At 35.7% G+C, this 22,234-nt stretch overlaps 1 protein-coding gene and 1 long non-coding RNA gene across 4 annotated transcripts; both read left to right on the plus strand.

Annotated features, from left to right (window-relative positions):
• Positions 1–1,646: 1,646 nt before the first annotated feature.
• On the plus strand, positions 1,647–5,851 carry LOC113301320 (D-3-phosphoglycerate dehydrogenase 3, chloroplastic-like). The gene is made up of 5 exons (XM_026550088.1): positions 1,647–2,358; positions 3,673–4,049; positions 4,232–4,342; positions 4,434–4,529; positions 4,780–5,851. The coding sequence occupies exons 1-5, from the start codon at positions 1,752–1,754 to the stop codon at positions 5,449–5,451; spliced, it is 1,863 nt and encodes a 620-aa protein (XP_026405873.1). The 5' UTR covers positions 1,647–1,751; the 3' UTR covers positions 5,452–5,851.
• Positions 5,852–6,607: 756 nt separating this feature from the next.
• Positions 6,608–10,051, plus strand: LOC113301321. 3 transcript variants are annotated; one of them, XR_003336220.1, is made up of 5 exons: positions 6,608–6,991; positions 7,116–7,406; positions 7,696–7,831; positions 8,677–8,816; positions 9,541–10,051. It is a non-coding gene; the product is annotated as an uncharacterized LOC113301321 (long non-coding RNA). The 3 variants fall into 3 exon arrangements; XR_003336221.1 differs by having other exon boundaries at positions 7,699–7,831; XR_003336219.1 differs by having other exon boundaries at positions 7,116–7,831.
• The last annotated feature ends 12,183 nt before the right edge of the window (positions 10,052–22,234 follow it).

A 22,234-nucleotide genomic window follows, 5' to 3' on the forward strand; every position in this document is an offset into this window, starting at 1 on the left:
GCTAGTTTCATCCAACTTCATAGTATTTCTTTTCGTACGGATTTCTTCGGGCGCAATCTTAATTTGCCGTGCATCTGCACCTTGATCGGTCTTAATGCGCCTATTTATGGAAGAATTGACGGTGATGGCTCTGACTAGCATATTATCGAGATTGGTTGCTCCATAACTAGATGTGTTAGGTCGCCGAGATGGCTTTGAATAACGTCGAGGTTTATTGGAATACATGCAAGTGTGATTCCAATATGGTCGATCATCACTTGAGAAGATTGCCGATCCTATCTTCTACACCAATGCTACGATTTTTCACTTATACAAGACTACAACATTTTTTATCGTTTTTACTTTGTGTTGATCTATTATCTAACTTCGATTCCTAGTTAGGAATTCGACGGTCGGTGAAAAATTGGAGCGGAAAAAGTGCACCTATTACTTGTTTGAGTAAATTACAAATCCGTTATATGCGACGTTAAATCGCGTTTAAATCTTTTCAGAAATACAAATACAACACAAAAAATTGGGAATGTATTTAATAATAAAAATATATTTTTTATAGTTTAAAGTAATATATTTCAGTTATATGCTATAACATTACCAATAGGTAGTTGACTCGATAGTGTATGGCAAACCTGTATGAGTAGGAGGTCATGGGTCAACTTCCCCTATGCACGTAAAATAAATTATGAACGAAGTACATGACGAATTGATTAAGCGAACAATTCGCGACTTGGAATAAATCAAGGTTTATTCATCAAGTTTCATGAAGAAAACAAGTTTTCGATTAGGGATTGCAGTTGAACAACGAATATATGCCGGAAGAAATAGTTTACAAAAATTCATCGAATTACTACCTACTACCTAGGTTCAAGTTGTTCATGTTTTCTTAAAACGAGATTAAAATAAATCTCTAAAAAGAGAAAATTAAAATAAATCTCTATTTCCTAGGTTTATTAATAATCAACAAATACGCGTCTCCAAAACTGCAGAATAATTTACTTTTTTTTGAAAATGAAAATGTCAGGGTCCAAATTTGTTTTGCTTTCGAATAAAGCGCTAGAGTATCAACAAACTTGGGAGCCGAGAGACATTATTGGTATGACTACCCTGTTTTAAAACTTTGGTAGGACATTTTTAGTCAAGCGCCGCACAAACACATGACATGACACACCCCCACGCCACACCTACAACGCCAATCAATTACTCCAAAGAAAAAGGTAAGAAAAGTCTCGATGATGTTGCGATACTACCGCTTCTATTATTAAACCAGCCTATAATGATTCTTATCCGTACAATATATTCGATTAGCCTTTAGTGAAAAGTCCCCACTTTCATGGATACTGAAAAAAAGAAACCATCCGTTATTCCGGTCAAGTTCTTTCTTTTTCTACTTCGATTCTACTTGCCCTTCTCTCTCTCTCCCAAATTACATTACAGTGTAGTCGGTCATACTTCACTTAAAATACGATTGGTATTAGAATCGCTTATCGATATGGAGTAACCCTTCAACGGCCCAAATAATTTCGAAGATGTTAGCGGGACCCTCCACGACATGTTAAAAACGTAGTTTACTGTTAATCACCAACCACCTTGATTAATTTTCAACCGTAATAATAAAAATCTCAATTTGGAAAATGCTGTGATTATAAAAAGGTCCAAAAAATTCCGCTCCAATTCTCTCGCTCTTCTTCTTCGTCTTCTGCTTTCTCTCTCTTTAAAATCTTACACAAGATCTCCTCTCTCTAGAATTTTCAATAATGGCGACTATTTCTGCAAAATCTATTCTAGTTCCAAAGATTTCATCTTCATCATCAAATTCTAATGTATCATCAAGTAGATCTTCATCATCATTTCTCCCATCAGTCAAACCAACAATCTCGTTGAAAGCATCTTACTCAAAATCAAGATCCTTCGTGATTAAAAACGGTTTAGGTACAGTTGAAACAAAAGGATCATCATCAGGAACAAACGATGTCACAAAAGAAACAAAACCAACAATACTTGTTTCTGAAAAACTTGGCGAAGCAGGAATTGAAGTATTGGAAAGTTTTGCAAATGTTGATTGCTCATATAATTTAACACCAGAAGAGTTGTGTAAGAAAATATCAAATGTTGATGCATTGATTGTTAGAAGTGGTACAAAAGTAAGTAGACAAGTATTTGAAGCATCAAAAGGAAGGTTGAAAGTTGTGGGTAGAGCTGGTGTTGGTATTGATAATGTAGATCTACAAGCTGCTACTGAATTTGGTTGTCTTGTTGTCAATGCTCCAACTGCTAATACTGTTGCTGCTGCTGAGCATGGAATTGCTCTTCTTTCTTCCATGGCTAGAAATGTTGCTCAATCCGATGCCTCTATGAAAGCTGGTAATACATATATACATACGTTTCTCTCTGTTATTTTAATAGATCTGTTAATTTCTAGACCAATGCTTCGGGATCATGCATTTTAAATTACCATGGAAATTTTGTGATATATGTGAAATTATAGATGTGTTAATTCATTTGAGATTCAAATTTGTGTTTAAGAATGTTTTGATTACAATCGATGCAATTGTACGCGAGAGATCTGTTGATCAGTACATTTCTTGTTTTAAGTAATGTTTGGTGGATTTGCAAAGTCGTGGGGTGTTGATATCCATTCACAACCTAGGTTCACAACGTGCGTTCATCCTAATTTTTTGTTTTTATTTTTAGCTAAACATCCTGAAAAAAAAAGGCAAACAATTAGAGCACAAAATTTATGTTTTTGTTTATGTTTTTGAATAAATAGATCTGTTTTATATTAGTATTAATATACAAGTAAATAGAAACAGAGATCTGAGATTCTGAATGCACTAATTTCTCTTGCTTTCATGTTTAAATTAGTAGTATCAAATTTAACTCGTGGTATTTTCTGGTCGTTGGTCCACCCCTGCACATGTGCTTCCTCTAGTTGAGAAGTATAAATTGCCTAGTACAACTGTACAATAATTCCAAGTTCTTGGTGGGGAAAATAAATTGCAGTCAACTTTTGCTGTAAGATGTATATTTTTCTAAAGATTTCATGAATCTGATCTTTTGTTTTTCTTTTTCCTAATGTGCCAAAATAGGAGTAGGGTACACTAATAAGTTTGGAATGGTATATTCGTATAATTTTATACTAGGTTTCAAATTTTTAACTTATGCTGGACCAGTTCCAGGTAACCTATTTACCATTGTAAGGCCATTATGTACACCATTACAATCATTCTGTTTCAATCAGTTCAATTTGTCTTGGTGGGAAATATTTGTGCCTTTTTACTAGCGCTTTTGTAGTTGATGTTAATACGGTTGAATAATTTTAACGAACGAGTCGAACTTGAATCAAGAGTAATATATTTGAGAAATGACGCCTGTTTGAGCTACAAAGGATTCTCTGAACTCTCCACAAAATATGGACACTTTCTCTTTAAAGAGTGATCACACTTGTCAATTCTTACTGACTGCGGAATTTAATTGTGTCTTACCTGAGTTACCACTCTAATCTATGTATATATGTGCAGGCTCTTCAGAGTGAGTTTAGTTACTTTTATGCATTCTGTAGAACTAGTTTTAGCTCTATGGAAGACGTAGCTGAATTTTATAGACGCGCTAGTAATAATTGTCTAAAATTTTGTTTTAATAATGAAAATTTTATCTCTTATGTGATGGAATGTGCAGGGAAATGGGAGAGAAATAAGTATGTTGGTGTCTCTCTGGTTGGGAAGACATTGGCAGTCATGGGTTTTGGAAAAGTTGGATCTGAAGTTGCTAGACGTGCAAAGGGTCTAGGGATGCATATAATTGCTCATGATCCATATGCCCCTGCTGATAGAGCTCGTGCTCTTGGTGTTGAGCTGGTCTCTTTTGAAAAGGCCATCACAACAGCAGATTTCATCTCTCTCCATATGCCTCTAACTCCCACTACCTCAAAGGTCTTCAATGACGAGACATTTGGAAAGATGAAGAAAGGAGTTCGCATTATTAATGTGGCACGAGGTGGAGTTATCGATGAAGATGCCTTGGTTAGGGCACTTGATAGTGGAGTAGTAGCCCAGGTTTGAATCTCTAGTGTTTCGTCTTTGTAAATGAAAAATATAATGATTAAAAGATTCGACATATCTGACTGTCTCAATTGCATCAGAGAGGACTAAAGTAACCTGAACTTCCACCTCATGGTAGTAACTTTGGATTTCACTGTACATATCAATAATGTGGTGTTGGTTATGACTTTATACAGGCCGCACTTGACGTTTTCACTGTGGAACCCCCACCTCAAGATAGCAAATTGGTGCAACATGCAAATGTTACGGTCACACCTCATCTTGGTGCTAGCACAAAGGAAGCTCAGGTCTGCATTTTCTGTAGCTGTGCTGTTTATGTGATCCTTTCTATCCATTATGGTCTGATTATTATGTTCCTTCTTTATCAAATATTTTCAGGAAGGTGTAGCAATTGAGATTGCAGAGGCTGTGGTAGGTGCACTGAATGGGGAACTTTCTGCAACCGCTGTGAACGCTCCCATGGTTCCTGCTGAGGTAAGAGTACTAGACATGTATTCTCCGTGGTTTATGGAGTGTTCTATATAGACCACATGATCGGACACACTACATGATAGCTATTCAGTCCGTGCCATACCAGCTAACCAAATAATAAAATAACTAGATCCATTAGTTCTACTGCCTTGAACTTCTCATGTCTTATACTCCAATTTTTCAGTTCTTGTGATAAACTTTTTTCTTGCCATCCTTCTTCTATCCTGATATTATAAGTATTCTTGTTTGGCAGGTGTTATCTGAACTTGCGCCTTATGTAGTACTAGCTGAGAAGCTTGGTAAACTGGCTGTACAGTTGGTAGCTGGAGGGAGCGGTATTAAATCTGTCAAGGTGGTATACAAATCTGCTAGAGACCGAGATGACCTAGACACCAGACTTCTCAGGGCCATGATTATTAAAGGAATCTTCGAACCAATTTCCAGCAATTTTATTAACCTAGTGAATGCAGATTACACAGCTAAAGAAAAGGGTGTTCGCATCAGTGAGGAAAGAATTGTGGTTGATTCCTCCCCTGAATTTCCAGTTGACACAGTTCAGGTCCGTATTGCAAATGTTGAATCCAAATTCGCTGGTGCTATGTCAGACAACGGTGAAATATGCATTGAGGGAAAAGTAAAGGGCGGTGTACCTCATCTGACATGCGTGGGATCATTCAGCGTGGACGTAAGTATTGAGGAAAGCCTTATACTTTGTAAGCAAGTAGATCAACCTGGTATGATTGGACGAGTTGGAAGCATCCTTGGACAGAGAAATGTGAACGTCAGCTTCATGAGTGTCGGTAGAATAGGTGTGAGGAAACAAGCTATTATGGCTATCGGTGTTGATGAAGAACCTGACAAGGACACCCTAAAACAGATAGGTGATGTTCCTGCTATTGAAGAATTCGTCTTCCTCGACTTGTAGAAGGAAACAAAATATTCTGTTTTACTCTAAATATTGAAGAAGTATGATGTTTAAGTACTCGTAGAAGTATTTTTGTGGTATTTTCACTATAGTACGTATTTTTGTGGTATTTTCCCTATAGTACGTCGCCCTGCTATAAAGAAAATCTTAAATGGTGAGGGGAGGTGATTTGTTTTGTTATTCTCTATCTGTAGTTAAGTGGTGGCGTTGCATAAATTGCATTTGTGTGTTTGCTTCTTGTGATTTTATCATTGGGCGTTCACAGAAGCATTGAACCCCTCTTTGATGTAAGTTCAGGCTTTGTCAAGCCCTTTGTGTATCTGGTAGAACTTTTGCGTTCTTTTTGAGCTGTGATCAGTGGTTGTTGCAACAAAATAGTACTGTCATTTTTCTTGGGAGTCATATGTATCCGACTAGAGGTTAAGTAACCAGTGTAGCAAAACAATCTATTTCTAGTTTTCTACTAATGTTTTAGTGACATTTGATTTAGCTCCAGAAACCACAGGTTAACCAAAATCAGCTGCATTTCCTTTTTGGTCATCGGAAACATAATTTATTGGAAAGGAGAGTAGTTCCTGCCTCCTGGGACAGTACATGCTAAAGTCATATAGATTCTCAGGTGATCTAAACGGCTTAAAAAGCCTGACATTTTTTGGGGTGACCCAAAAAGAATTTTTGGAGACTAATTAAAACAAAATAGGGTCACTAAGAAGTAAAATGAACCCATCCCTTATCTATACTGCGTTTGCTTAGTTAGTGTTAATTCTGATTAATCTCCCCTCCTTTAAAATACTAAGTCATATGAGTTCCACGTCTCTCGGTGAGTGTAACACCCCTCTCAAATTAAATTAGATAAAAGTTTTGGGCATTAGTAAACCTGGTGAAGACAATTGGCGAGACTTTATTAGTGAAAATATTAAAACTTGGATTACACTTTGTTTACACCATGTATTTAACTGATCATTTATAACACCGTTCGAAAAAAACGTAGGTGTACAACATTTCTGTAAGCTTTTGTGCCTAAATAATTCATTACACTTCGTTTACACTGAAGATTTTAACTGTACGTTAATTGACGCTGTTGGTGTGGACACTACCTACATCAAATACTAGACCTAAAGCTAACGGAGACACCAATATATCGAAGAGAGTTTTGTTCTCTTCTTCTTCTCTTTCTTCTGTTCTTCATGTCTTTCGCCCTTTCGAATTAAATTCTAATGAATAGTTTCTTTTTGTGAGTGATTCATGTAATCTTGAGATCCAGATAAATCGAAGAAGAGGGTGATGAATCTGGAAGCTAATTGAGCTCTGAATGAAGAAGAAATAGAAATTAGGGTTTCTGCTAGAATTGAATATGTTGTATATTTGGAAGAGGAGTTCGAATTAGAATATGCATATGGAGATTAGAGATGGGTATTGTGTGTTGAGAGTAAGGGAGGAGATTTAGCTGCTGATTCTCAACTCACATGGAAGAATTAGTGGGGTTTGTTGGTGCTGTAAATTCGATCAGTGAGGTGAGGATGAACGGTGAGAAACCCAGGTAAATAAACTCAACTCCAGTTTTATGTTGTTCATTGTCCAGGTGATAAAGTATTGGTTTTTGTCAACACTGCTTGATAAGTAAAATTAGCTAATCATCACCATGATATAAATCTTCACTGCAGATGGATATGGTGAATGGTGCATTGCAAAACTACATCGGATCAAGTTTTGCAATCCGCTTTTCAGAAACCATTTGGTTGTATTACTACCAGCAGGCCTTTTCTCTCCTTAAATACAATGTTTAATACATCATTTTTTTGATATTTAAATATTCTATCCTATCGAGTTGGTATTTAGTTCCATTACAGGTGAATGAACTAAAGCTAATTGATTCAGCTGACCCACATTAGCATTTAGCGGCTAGGGGTAGAAAATTGATCATATTCATGGGTTAGCATGATAGAGAACTTCAGGTAAGTGGTGCAATCCATTTATGATAGGGTCTGAATTCAAATAAAAACCAATTAGATCACATGGATGGATAACAAATGTCTCTGTGTGATCATATTATCATAACACACTATATTCCGTTTACAACTCATTAATGTTTAAGGTTTAAGGTTTAAGTGTACAATAATACACAAATCAATTTCATCTTTCTGTCTTCAGTAGGTGTCAGCAGATTGAGTAGCTATTTTTATTGGTTTTTGTGAATTCCAGATTAACACTGATTGTGACGGTTATGACTTATGATATATGCAGCAGGTCATTTTTCTGGTGCTCATATGAAGCCTGCTGTCACCTGTGCATTTGAACCTGTAAGGCCCTTCCATGGGGTGCACAATGAATGATGGATGTTTTTAGTGAAGCACCATCCTATGCCAATACTACTATGAGGGTAGGGTTTTTGTAAAAATTCCTTATGTTACATCTAAAATTTTAGCATTGATCATATTTTTAATTGCTTAATTTAATCTTTGTATTTTGAATTTTTTTTGGTTATAATCAATTTGCTTTTTATGTTTGTGAATTTAGAGCTTGATATAAGTATAGCTTTCGCAGTGACCTTCCAAAAGTAATTATTTTCTTCTAAACTCTGTGTTTCCATAGTAGTTGATATTTTTTTTTGGTGTTCCTCATATTGATATATTGTTATTCTCCTATGGTTAACAGTGTAGCGAAATTGATTTTGCGTTTTAATTGAAATTGAATTTGTTTTCCATTTATGGTTGAATAGCAATAATTGCTTCAGTTATGTACTTCATTAGTGATTAATACGATCCTTCGCTTTGGTGTAGTACTTGCAGAGTTATGTCAATTAATACGATCCTTCATACAGTTGCACAGTTGACTAAGAAGCAACTCAAAGTCACAATACGAGCCATTTAAATTTATTCAGAAGTATAAATTAACTAATATAATGATTTTGAGAAATTAACAACTATATCAGTCAACTGTATGAAGTTATGTTGTCCACATTATCTATTAGTTAATTCACTCTCAACATCCTTCTGATTTTAATGTGTGGGAAAGGAAGTCGAACGCTATTACTGGCACGGGAGAGACCAAGCAACGGGTTTTTTGAATAATTGCATTTCTACGAAGATCTCCATGCAGCAGTTGCAGATCTGTAGCACACTTTAGATACATTTGATATACACCACTGCATTTCTTCTTCATCTTTCTGTTTTGTCAAGTGGACACTTGCTAACAATATTGTCTTTTTCTCCACAAAAAGAACAGCTTGAGGCAGAGGGAAGCTGGAACAGTGTTGCTTTACTTGGATCACATGCATCAGTACAGATGAAATAAGTAATTGCAAAGAGGGTTCTAATGATTTGCAGGCTGCTTCTGTCTGAGTAAAACTCCAACACCATTACAAGGTATACATTTACATTTTGAACACAACTATCGACAGTTTATTATGGCATGGTTTTCCAAACACATTTCATACACTTGAGTCACTTTGTTGCTGCTACTGTCACTGCCACTTGACTCAGCACCAGCTGTAGTGTTTGTCAATTTCATTTTGTAGTTTATAGTTTAGTGTACGGACTTGGAATTTCGCCTTACATTTGGATCGCAAGTCTTAACTTTATTGTTCTGTTTAAGTGTTATGCTATTAAGTTATGCATTTGTTTCCGCTCAGATATTAGCAATATTTATCTGGCGCATTGTGCATTGCGACTTTGCATACCTTTTAGGTTAGCTATACTTTTAATTAGGTTTTTCTTCCTAATCGTAAACAAATAAAAAGATACGGTGGATTCGCAAGTACCACCAGGGAAGCACAACTATAATCCAGACCAGTTCCAGCATTCTATGTACCCTCATTGGCCTATTAAGTCTTCACCAGGTGGCCCGTCAGTCTGTCAACTGTATCCCCTGCAAGGTATTTCTTATTATAATTATACAAGAAGTAGTGGCCCTTATTTCCATCCACCTAACCCACTGAAGGAGGATCCCAGATTTCATACTCCACAAAAGATGGGTACTCAATTTTAAATTTTGATATGAGTTTAGTTGTTGGGTTCTGTTCAACAGATATTGGAAACTTGGTCATGTACGCGATACACATTATCATCAGTTTTTTTTGTTCTTTGATAGGAAGATGTTTATGTTTAAGGCCGGGGATGTACGTTTATGAAGTTACTCGCAGGACTAATTCTACTTGATGCATTTCGGTAGAAGAAACAGTTTCTTCAATTCTAGGTTGAGACATAAAAGTGGTTGCTGAAGTGAACCACAGTGTATAATATCTAAAAGGATGAAAAAATGGGGGACAACAACAGTAGCTGCACTTGGTAGATTTTTAAATCATGCAAAGGCGAAAGATGCATTTTATGTCTCCATTCCAAATGCTACTGCTTCATGAAGAACATGATGAGTTTATGACTCAACTCCTTCATATATTGAGCTCCCCAATTACCTCTTTTTATATTTCCCATTTGGGCAGTGACTTCCTCCAATTATCTTTGTTGTATCTTATTTTGGTGTCTGCAAATGTGTGACATGGCCGGAATAAACTCTAAACAGAAATCTTATGAAAAAGCAAGGAAGGTGATCTAGATTCAGTTGAATTTATATGGGGAACTAAAGAGTGGACCTTTTTTTTTCTTTTTTTTTTTTTCATTTTGAAGTTGCCTTGGTTGTTGGGGATTGCTTCTGTACCAGTTTGGTATTCATTAACGTTTTCTTACATTATTTGTTTTTTTCAAAAAAAATTAGCTCTGGCACGTACAAATAAGAAAATTTTGAGATCATCTATATCAAACAAACCCATCTTCTAAGTTCAGTGGTGATGGTCCTTATTTAACATTGGACGTTTCTGTACAATGAGACCGGGCAAGTTGAAGCCGAGTCACGCCAAATAAAAAATTCTAAGCATGCATCGGGACGGGGCTTGCCATATCAAATAAAAAATGCATGGGGACGAAGTGAGGCGAAGACGAGCCACAGCAAATCAGAAATTACCAAATCAAAAATCCTAATCATGCCTGGGGCGGGGGTCGCCACACCAAATCAAAAATGCATGGGAACGGGGCGAGGCAAAGACGAGCCACCCCAAATTAAAAATCCTAAACATACATCGGAACGGGGTGAGACGAAGCCGAGCCAAGCATACACTGGGTGATAGATGGGGAGGGGAGACACCAAATAAAAATGCATGACGGGTGAGGCAAAGCCACATCTACCCAAAATGATGATAGATGGTTTGCGAGTCCGCCCGGTGCATAGCACGGGCACAAAATCTAGTTACTTAGTAAAAAATGGTTATAGTTAGTGTGACAAAAAAAATTTGAGTTATAGTTTTAGAAAAGAAATAGAAAGTGTGTTTGAGAAGAAGAAGAAGTTTGGGAAAACAAGGTTTCACCTAAAATCAACATCAAACATGGATGAACATGAAGAAAAAGGTGAGAAATAAGGTACAAAGATGACGATTTAAGATATTTGTTGGATGATGTGGATTTTTGTGGAGGAGAGGAAGTCTTAGACGAAGATTTCATGGAAGAAAACGAAGAATCATACCACATCGAAGTTAATAATGGATCAAACAAACAAGTATTGTGTTAAAAAAATCCAAAACCCACTTTTTATACGTTTGTATGTGATCGTTAACCAAAAAGTTCGATTTTTGCATGTATTGATTGTCATGAACTACTCAAAATCGGTAGATAATTGAGTTCCATATCTACCGATTATAAAGTACAGAGTCAAAATATATGGACAATAGTTAGTCTCGCGAAGATAGATTACTACCAATTATGAAAAAACCCTAAACTGAAATTTCAATTTTTCATCAATTTTTCATAATCGGTAGTTTTCTAAATTAACCTAATTACCAATTGTAAATGTAGCCCCAAATACGATTTTTTTCTAAACTTATGAATTTTTGATTTTTCTTTCTCTTTTATAATCGGTAGTTCTGGAAAGTCACTTATGTATCGATTATATTTGTAGCCCCAAAAATGAATTTGTCCAAACTCATGAATATTGTAGTTCTTCACCTTTCACAATTGGTAGTGGATGAATACGATTGTAGATGTCTCCCCAGAAAAGAATTTTGCCTTAACTTTAAAATTTCCGATTTTGTGAAGTTTTACAATCGGTAGTTTATAAATTCATATATTTATCGATTGTATTTTGTAGCCCCCAAAGTGAATTTCACTTATAAATTTTAGAATTTCCTAACTTTATAATCGGTAGTCGTACGATTTTAATTTACTATCGATTGTCTATACCCGGTTGTAATATAACATCTTAATCTTCCGATTATATATGTTTTTGTATGCAGTAAACTTGTCAAGATTTCCATATATAATCGGTAGTCTGCGCATTTTAATTGTCTTCTGATTGTGTAATAATCGGTAGTCTGTTAAATTCTTGTGCTTCCGATTATTATAGTTTAACTTGTTGCTATGACATGTATATCGTTGCAACGGTTGATGATGATATGCATTTGAGGCATGGTACTTCCCTATACTATGCAAACGATTTGGTATGCTATCTACTCACTGTTTACTTTTTTAAAGATTGTATGTGCATAGGTTTATGAGATTTGTTTTGCTTAATGCGCATTTAGTCATTTGCAAGTAAGGTGGAGGCAAAGGAATGGCTTATTAACAAGGCAAAAGAGAAGATGTGCGTGGTAGTTCAAAACAGTTGAGTGAAGCTTGATCGATTTGAAATGATTCGTGAGAAAGGTAGGGAGTGAAAGAGTCATGAGGGAAAGGATATTAAGTAGGTAAGTAAGACGGAGAGTAAATACCGAAGTAATTCAAAGAAGATAAGATTCCCATTTACGATTGTCTTCAGTAAGCCTGACGGTAGGGAGGTAAAGAGCGGAAAATATATAAAGTTGCTCATGGTTGTCACAACCACGACGATCTAGAAAGTCTTGTTGGGAATGTAATGTTTGCCAAGATAAAGCCAAATGAAATGAAGACGGTCAAGTCTATGAGGATGTGTAAAGCGAGTGCGATCTTAAGTAAGATAAAGGAAAACGATCCCAACAACTTGTCTTTTTTGTCTACAATTAAGTCGGTGCTAGCTACAATCAAAAGGAAGAAATGGGATGGTAGATCAGTTTTGCAACAATCATAGTGGTTAGCCGAGAAACACGACTACACGTTGATAAAGGAAGTCGTATTTTCTTTGCACATCCTTTGATGATCCAATTAGCTCAATGCTTTCATTAAATTTTGTTGATAGATGCTACTTATAAGACAAACAAGTATAACATGTCGTTGTTGAACATCGCTTTCCACACTTCGGACAAAAACACGTTTAAAGTGGCTTGGGATTTAATGGATCACGAGAACGATGTGGTTTCATTTGGGTGTTGCAAACATTGAGGTCACTTTACAACGGAGAGCATTTACCAAGGGTTATTGTGGAGGATAGCGATCAAGCCTTAATGAATGCAATAGAGGTAGTATTTCCGTAAGTCTAAAATTATTTTGTACGTGGCACATTCAATGCAACATTAAATCCAATTGTAGACATCATATCCAAGCTGAAAAACCAATCAAGAGTACCAAGAGGTCGAAGGAAGAGGATGAACGTTTTAGTAAATTAACCGACGAAGAACGAGAGGAAGAGAAAAGGTTAGTTTTGGAAAAGTGGAAAGAGGATGAAATAATGTGGTCCATATTTCTAAAAGCATGGTATAAAATTGTTTGGTCGAAAACCAAGGAAATTTATGAATGAAACTTGAAGAAATTTGAGGATGAATGGGACACGAAATATCCAGAACCGGTCGAGTATTTTAAAAAACAATCGTCGAAACCGCATAAAGATAAGTTTCATTGCAGAGGGACAAGCATGGACATTAGTGATGTTCAACACTTCATGAACGAGGTAACAAGCATTGCAGAGGGATCACATGTCCGATTAAATAAAATACTAACCAGTAGTCAAAATAACGTTGTGTCGGTCTAAGAAGCAATCCATGAATACACCAATCGTGATCTCACAAGGATTAGGGATTGCATGGGAAAAAGTCACCATAGATTTCCGTTGGCACATATAATATAAAGAAAAAACTTCTAAGGGGTATAGTTTACAAAGTTTCCTGGTGGGTAATAAATCATACGATGAAGCAATTGCAGCTTTATAAAGATTACGATGAGAATTCGGTTGGCGGTTTGCAAGGATTTGATAGGTATTTAACTCCCATGTCTTCATAAGATTGGTTGGTATGTTTTAAGTGATTGACATTAGTGATATTCATCCAATTAGAAAGCAATTATCTCTCACTCCCAGCACCTTGTTAGTTAATGGTCCGTCGTTTTTGAAAACGGACACGTGTGCACGAATAGTCGAGTTTTACTCTATGTCAAATGTGACAAAAAAGAAAATATTAATGCACCGTTTGGAGGAAACCATTCACCCTTGTTTAAAGGATGTTGAAGAACCACTAAAATAAAAGGGGATGGGTTGGCCGAACACCAAAGTGTCAAGACCATCCAAAGAAAAGATTGAAGGAATATTTTTCCAGTAAAAGAGACCTTTTTAGGCACGAGCATGCAAAAGATGATTACCAGGATGTGTCAGCTCCTAAGAAAATGGGTCGAATGACAAAGGATCAAGGTGGACCAAGCGCACGACAAGTCAAACCAAGGTCTCTACAAAGACTTCTCAAATAAATATGTCGAGCCGAAGAAAGAAGTTATTTTGGTGCAGACCCAAGCAAGCTTGAAAGTTGTTGAGCAAATGAACGCCTCGCAACAAACCCAACCAATAGAAATGATAACTACAAAAGAGAAGAATAATACTCTTTGTTGCCCTAGGTATCCTCAAGGAAGACCAAATCGATCTACGTATACTATATACAAACAGTATTTGTAACAACTCCCTCCGATCATTACTCCATATGTTTTGTCTACTGACGAGGTGGATAGGGATGACAATTGTGGTTTTCACGTTGCTACAGAACAAATCAGACACTTAAGCGAGGAGGTTATCAAAAATACCACCCAATGCTAATGTTTAAGAAACAAGATGGACACCAAACTAATAAAGGACAATGAGTTCTACGTGGAGATGATGAGAGAAGGAGATAGATACGCTAAAGAACAAAAGTTCAAAGATTTACATACTCGTGTAAAATGACGAAAGGTGAAAAAACGAGGGTACCTAAATATACCTCAATCTAAAACTTTTCCACCTATAAGTCCTTTCTCCGAAAGTGATTATCTATGGACCGAGTCGAGACAATACAACTAATCGGTTCACACTTCGTGTGATCGTCTATAGATACGATATCGAGACAATACGACAACAAGATAAATTGTGTGGTTGACTACAGATACAAGATCGAGACAATACAACAAGGAAGTATGTTTACTTGATAAAAGGTTCAGACTTAACCAAACACAATAGGATTACTATCAAGTAAATAGGAATTAACTTTTTTGTATTTTACTTCTAATTATAATAAAAAAATGATAATTGCGGAAATAGAAAAGTAAAAGACACGGCAATATTTTGTTAACGAGGAAATCGCAAATGCAGAAAAACCCCGGGACCTTGTCCAGAGTTGAATACTCTCAGGATTAAGCCGCTATACAAAATCTAAACCAACTTCGTATAGTTGAGACCAAACAACTAAACCTATATGTTAGAGCATTGCTCGGTTGAACCCACCAAGCGTTGGTATGTCAAGTTTGGTTGTCATATTTTAGTGAATCAAAACTCATGTTAAGAGTCGCTTGATTATGTACTAGAGTCAACTTCGTATAGGTTATCTTAAAAGTATTAGGATATGAGACATTACAAGTATTGCGAAATCTTGAAGATGTGAAGAATAAAGGAGCTACAACGACAACAATCATCCTTCCACTTGATGTTAGTGATATTTGACTTGAACTGTTTCATTCCCTAACGTATCTTTCAAGTCATGCATATTGAAAACATAACTGCGAAGCATATTTTAACTCTAGATAGACATAGTATTAAGGAATACAATACGTGGTTTATTGCTTAACCATCAAACTTTGTAGATAAAACATCGCCATAATCATTTGAATGCTATTGTGATTATGTATGGGTATGAGGTGAGGATTTCATCCTAGGGAACAATGTTTACATGTGTTCTAAGGAAGTAAGTTCATAAACTTGTTTGTGGACCGAAAAGGAAATTTCCAGGTGTTATTGGTTTTGTTATTCATTGCATATCTTATGAACAACCAATATGTGCGATAGAGTATAACCACTCACAACTTGTTGTGTTCTTGGTAGAACTATTCACAAAGGCCTGAATTATGTACTGGTATAACTTATATTAATAAAATCGATCTTAAGTAATCACCTGTGGTATGATCGGATTTTGTATGTATGACCAATTAAAAGGAAAGGGGAACCGATCCTTGTAATGGGTGCAATACATCAAATGGAACCGATCCTTGTATGGGGTGCAACAAGGTTTATAGCAGAAAGGGGAATCGATCCTATGGACATGTGCAACATGTTTTTAGGCAAAGGGGAACCGATCCTATGGACATGTACAACACATATGAATTAGATACCATATATATGTGGGGAACCGATCCTAGTACCTAGTCAACCGAATTTTTGGAAAGCTAGTGTGACTATGCACAATACTCGCATGGAGGTAGAACTGAAACTTGTTTTGGTAGACCCGTTAAACCCATGATTGTGATTGAATGTTAGTTTGATCAATCACATAGTTCTTGAAAGTCAGATGAACCAATTCTGAACTTGTTTGGAAGTGTGGCAAATCGGTTTCAAGGTTGTAAGTGTGAAAGAGAACTTACAAAGTAAAGATGTGGACAAACTTTGAACACGTGTTGTGAATGTTTATTTCTTTAATTGTTCAAATATATTCCTTAACGGCTAAGGGAAGAGAATACCAGGATCGAAACATAAGTAAGTTAAGAATCTTTTAATTAAGGTTATTAATTTCATTTTGTAGGGAAATTACAGAATTAGTAATGTGCATTTACTAATTAGATTTTCCGAGAGATTTCGATCATTATTTTTGGACAAAGCATTTCCAGGAATTATGAAAACCGAATCTGTGCTTTAGTGAATATCTTGATAATATTTTCTGTTTTGGAAATTCCTTGGTGTCCAAACTTCCTTGTCTATAAATACTCGAAGTTTTCCTTTCTAGAAAACTAATCATTCGTAACAATAGATTTACTCTTTTGTAGTTGTTATTGGTGTAGCCGCCTATTCGGAGAGGAGAGTAACCTAATTAGGCGAAATCTCTTACGGCCGCTCAGTTTAAAGTCTTCTTTGGGATTGAGAAGCTCTAGCGTGTACCGATGGTGGGAAACTAGATAATTGCGGTTTATCTTTTGTTTTCGATTGATTTGATTGACTAACGGTAGTTGAAATCTGATTGCACCTAGTTTGTTTATTCTTGAGAAACTTCTCTTCTTATATAAGATTCACTCAAACTAGTTCAGAGTTTCGACAAGGATCTTTAGAATGTTGTTAGTTCTAAAGACGATCTTGTGATAATCCATTGTTAACAGACTCCGTTCTGTGCGTGATTGATCACAAGAGATTCAAGTGATTGTGTGCAGGTTTTTATTGAAGATTTAAGAAGATTTGAAGACAAAGAAGATATTGAAGATCTGAGGTTTTATAATCTTTGGTGTGCACAATACTTGTTTCGGAAAAAAGAGGATCCAATTAATAATCGGTTTATCCTTGTGGTAGGTTGGATTAATTAATTGAGTAGATCGGCATCAACATGATTCTTCGGATTAAAGGTGTTATTGGCTTAATCTTAAACGATTATCTTTGGGTGATTGAATATAAGATAGATCTAAGAACCTGACAGATTACCTTTGTTGTATTGTCTCGATCTAGTATCCATAGACGATCACATGAAGTGTGAACCGATTAGTTGTATTGTCTCGACTCATTCCATAGACAATCACTTTCGGAGAAAAGACTTATAGGTAGGAAAAGTTTTAGGTTGATGTATATTTGGGTACCCTCGCCTTTTCAATTGGTATTAGAGCAGGCAAACACGAAAAGATCTAACAATCTGTGTTTGGTGCGATCCAACCTATAAGAATGAACTCGAGTTCTCATGAATCGACTTAAATTAACGTACCGCCAAGATTTGATGGAACAAACTATCTATGGTGGAAATATGCTATGAGAGCTTTTATTCAATCACGAGGCTTTAATACTTGGTTATTAGTCGTCGATGGTTATACCCTTCCAAAGAGAGAAAATTCAGAAACTGAGCTCAAACGCTAAGCAGAGTTTTCGAGCGAAGAAAAGGCACTTGCAAAGCAGAATTCAGATGGTTTGGATGCTATTATTCATGCTGTAAGTCGTGATTTACAACATCATGTGTCAACATGTCAGACTTCAAAAGAAGCTTGGGATAATCTTCATATCGTCTTCGAAGGAAATTCTTCAAAGAAATAAGCTAGACTTCAAACCCTCACTTCCGAGTGGGAAAACCTTCGAATGAATGACAACGACACTTTTGAGGAGTTTCACATTAAACTCTCTGAGATAATTAATGCTTCTTTCTCGTTAGGAAAGACTATTTCTGAAAAGATATAGTATGCAAGATTCTCAGATCGTTGCCATTATGATACGATTCTAAGAAACATGCAATCATAGAAGAAAACGATCTTTCAACTCTCACATGAAGCACACTCGTTGGTAAGGTAAAGATCTTTGATCATGAATCACAGTCTATTCAAACCAAAGGAATCGCTTTTAAAGAAAAAGTTCCAAAGGCTCAAATGGAAAGGAATAGACAGTTGGATGATTCAAATGAACAGATTGCAGAAAATTCTGATGATGAAATTGAACAATCATTGTCATTAATTACTAGATAGTTTCGAGATCTCTTGAAGAAAATAAACAAGAGATTTGTTAAGGATACTTATCGATCTTCTCGACCGCATGATCGAGTTCCTGTAAAAAAGGATCAGGAAAAAGATGATGAATATCAGCCACAATGCTTCAAGTGTAAATGGTTTGGTCATATTGCTAAAGACTGTCCCAATCTTAAGAAATACACTGGAAGCAAGGCATTGGTTGTAACTCTAGACGAGTCCTCCGATTCATATGATTCTGAAGAAGAGGAAACAGCTGATGTTGCATTAGTTGTCAATCTTATTCCTTCCTCCACCATTAGTGATTTACCCATTTTAAAAATAGACATGTCTTTCAATGTTATTAAATCATCTAATGGTAAAAGGAGAAATAAGACAAGATGCAAAAACTGTCTTAAAAACAGAATTGCTAAAAGCTGCGTTTGCAATTTCAGACTATCCCAAGATACTTCGTTGGTTCGAGGTAACATAAATAGATCTTTTCATACTATACTAGATCAAGAACACTCTGGTTGTTCAAAATTCCATAATGAGAGAAAATCTCATACTAATGCCACTTGATCAGTATTAGAATTTTTTCCTCATCTCGTGTGCCAAATTTTGAGTGAGGAAAAAGAAAATTCAAGGCACTTTTGTGTAGATTATGGAAATAATATCTAGTATTTGAAGATATTTGATATATTCGTATTTTAGGAATATTATATTTTCGGTAGTATGAAAAATATAAAAATATTCTTCTCTCATTTTGATCATTCCTTGTCCGAACTATGGGTATGGATCAAATGGTTTCTCTGGAGAAGATGCAGGATCAGAAAGATCATCCTAAAACTAAGTCTGGATTATCTCTTGATATTAAGGGTAAAATCAGAAAGGGAGATTGGCTTAGCAAGAAGGAAAGAGAGAATACTCTGAAGAAAGATCAGTGTATTGAGGCATTGACACATTTTTGTGTTCAATCAAAGACAGAATTACATGCTCTTGCAGAATCCTTCACGAAAATTGCTCATCCGCAAGAGATTCTGGTCAAGCAACAAGGTTTTCTACTTGAAGAAATTCAAAAGCTGAAAAGTAGTAATCCACCTTCATTCAGTTCTGACATGAAGGACTAGGTTGCAAGGAAAAATAGACATCAAGGTTTCTTTTATTGATTGTATTGGTCTATTATGAATAAAATTATTTGATTAGTAATTTTTCTTGTGATAGTTTTCGGTTTTCTTGCTATGTATGTTTATGGGATGTTTGATTTCGGTTTTACTACCTCAATATTCGATCTCATATATTGTGAACCCTTATGGTTTGGGTGACTTTTTGATTTAACGGGATTAAGTTCTACCCTAGTAGGTAGGCTTTATCAAAGGATCATGAGGGGTTCTGGTAGAAACAATATGTGAAAAAGTCACAATATGTTGAATCGGTTTTGGTTTAGCATAAAAGCATATGTGTTTCGACGGTTTTCAACTTTTGCTTGCAATAAATCGGTTTTCAACCTTTCTATGGTAAAGGTTGAGGTGTGTTGTTATTATTTTGTTTATGCATGAGGATAACAACGTGGTGATATTTCGATATCAATTCTCCCTGGACGAAGATGCTATCATATTGGAGAAGTGGATGCGAAATTTGAGGTAACAATCTTGTTAGTTAATTGTTTTCCTGTTTAAGAAAAGCCTGAGTTTATATTATATATATTTGTTGCTTTTTCTTAACAAAATTTCGGTTCAATTGATATTTATTCCATGATGTGTGTGTGGATGTATGTTTCAATTGGTTCCGGTTAAGAAAAACTATTGTTATCTTGCTTTATTGTGTGGTATCAATTGTTTAGGCTTACAAAATTTCGGTACAATTGATGTGTGTGTGATTCAATTGGTTCCGGTTAAGAAAAACTATTGTTATCTTGCATTTGCGGTTTCCTCGTTAACAAAATCTTGCTGTGTCATTTACTTTTATATTCCGCATTATAATTATTTTATATAATTAAAGTAAATTACACAAACGTTAATTCCTATTTACTTGATAAGCAATCCTATTGTGTTTGGTTAAGTCCGAACTTTTGTATCAAGTAAACATACTTCGTTGTTGTATTGTCTTGATCTAGTATCCATAGAAGATCACACGATGTGTGAACCGATTAGTGGTATTGTTTCGACTCAGTCTATAGACAATCACTTTCGGAGAAAGGACTTATAGGTAGGAAAAGTTTTATCTTGAGGTATATTTGGGTACCCTCGCCTTTTCACTATAGTTCACCTAGTTCCGTTTGTATCACTGCGCCTCCAACTTGTTAATAAGTGACGCACTTGGAACAATTCTTTTGTTTCGTATTAACCAAACAGTAAAGGAACAACAAATCTGTTCGGTAACAACTCTTTTCAATCAAGTGATATGAGTTCAACAAAAGGGTCTTCCATTTATCCCAATAAAATCCTTTGTAACAACTAGCAGAGTAATTGTCAAGATTTTGCAATCAATACATTGAATCACAAAGAATTGTATTGATGCCGATCTACTCAACTAATCAATCCAATATATCACAAAGATAAACCGATTATAGTTGGATCCTTTTTACCCGAAACAAGTATTGTGCACACCAAATATTATGAACCCAAATCAGAAATCTTCTTCGCCTTCAAATCTTCTTAGATCTTCAATAAACACCTGCACACAATCATCTTGAATCTCTTGTGATCAATCACACACATAACAGAGTCTGTTAACAACGGATTAAAGATTACGAACCCAAATAAGAAATCTTTTTCGTCTTCAAATCTTCTTAGATCTTCAATAAACACCTGCACACAATCAACTTGAATCTCTTGTGATCAATCACACACATAACAGAGTCTGTTAACAATGGATTATCACAAGACGTCTTTAGATCTACAAACAGTATAAAGATCCCCATCGAAACTTCGATTTAGTTTGAGTGAATCTTAAATCATAAGAGAAGATTCTCAAGCATAGACAAACTAGGTGTAATCGAAGTTCAACGACCGTTAGTCAATCAAATCAATCGAAAACTAATGATAAACCACAATTATCTAGTTCCCACCAACGGTACTAATAGAGCTTCTCAATCCCAAAGAAGTCTTTAAACCAAGCGGCCGTAAGAGATTTCGCCTAATTAGGTTACTTTCCTCTCCGAATAGGCGGCTCCACTAGTAACAACACAACTAGGTAGTTTTGCTGGTTCTGAGGATTAGTTTGCTCGAAATGAAAACTTTGATATTTATAGACCAAGGAAGTTTGGACACCAAGGAATTTCCAAAACCGAAAATACTCTCAAGATATGCAATATATTTCCATATTCAGTTTCTATAATTCCTGGAAATGCTTTGTCCAAATATTGACCGAAAATCTCTTAGAAAATCTTCAACTAGTAAATGCACATTACTAATTTTTATTTTCTAAAGATATGCAAAACTAACAACCTTAATTAAAAGATTCTTAATTTATTTTCGATCCGAAATTCTCCTTTAGCTATTAAGGAATATATTTGAACAATAAAGATAAGCGTTACTGCACATGTTCAAAGTATGTCGACATCTTTATTTTGTAAGTCCTCTTTCATACTTACAATCTTGGAACCGATTTGCCACACTTCCAAACAAGTTTAGAAATGGTTCATCTGACTTCCAAGAACTATGTGATTGATTATCTTATCAAATCACCAAACATGGATTTCACGGTTCTACCAAAACAAGTTTCGGTTCTACCTCCATGTGGGTACTAAAATTAACCACGCTAGTTACCAAAACTTGGTTGACTAGGTACTAGGATCGGTTCCCACATATATATGGTATCTAAATTGTATTTATTGTACATGTCCATAGAATCGGTTCCCAATAACTAAAAACGTGTTGCACATGTTCATAGGATCGATTCCCAATAACTAGAAACTTGTTGCACCTCCTACAAGGATCGATCCCCCTTTGTGATTGGTTGCACCTCTTACTAGGATCGGT

Source organism: Papaver somniferum, chromosome 8 (assembly GCF_003573695.1).
Source record: "Papaver somniferum cultivar HN1 chromosome 8, ASM357369v1, whole genome shotgun sequence".
NCBI classification, from domain to species: domain Eukaryota; kingdom Viridiplantae; phylum Streptophyta; class Magnoliopsida; order Ranunculales; family Papaveraceae; genus Papaver; species Papaver somniferum.

Bases quoted from the DNA above. Each gene is read 5' to 3' on its own strand.
- LOC113301320 (XM_026550088.1), top strand. From the start codon at position 1,752: ATGGCGACTATTTCTGCAAAATCTATTCTAGTTCCAAAGATTTCATCT. The intron at 4,343-4,433 runs GTCTGCATTTTC...AAATATTTTCAG, and splicing joins CTAGCACAAAGGAAGCTCAG to GAAGGTGTAGCAATTGAGAT. The intron at 4,530-4,779 runs GTAAGAGTACTA...CTTGTTTGGCAG, and splicing joins CTCCCATGGTTCCTGCTGAG to GTGTTATCTGAACTTGCGCC.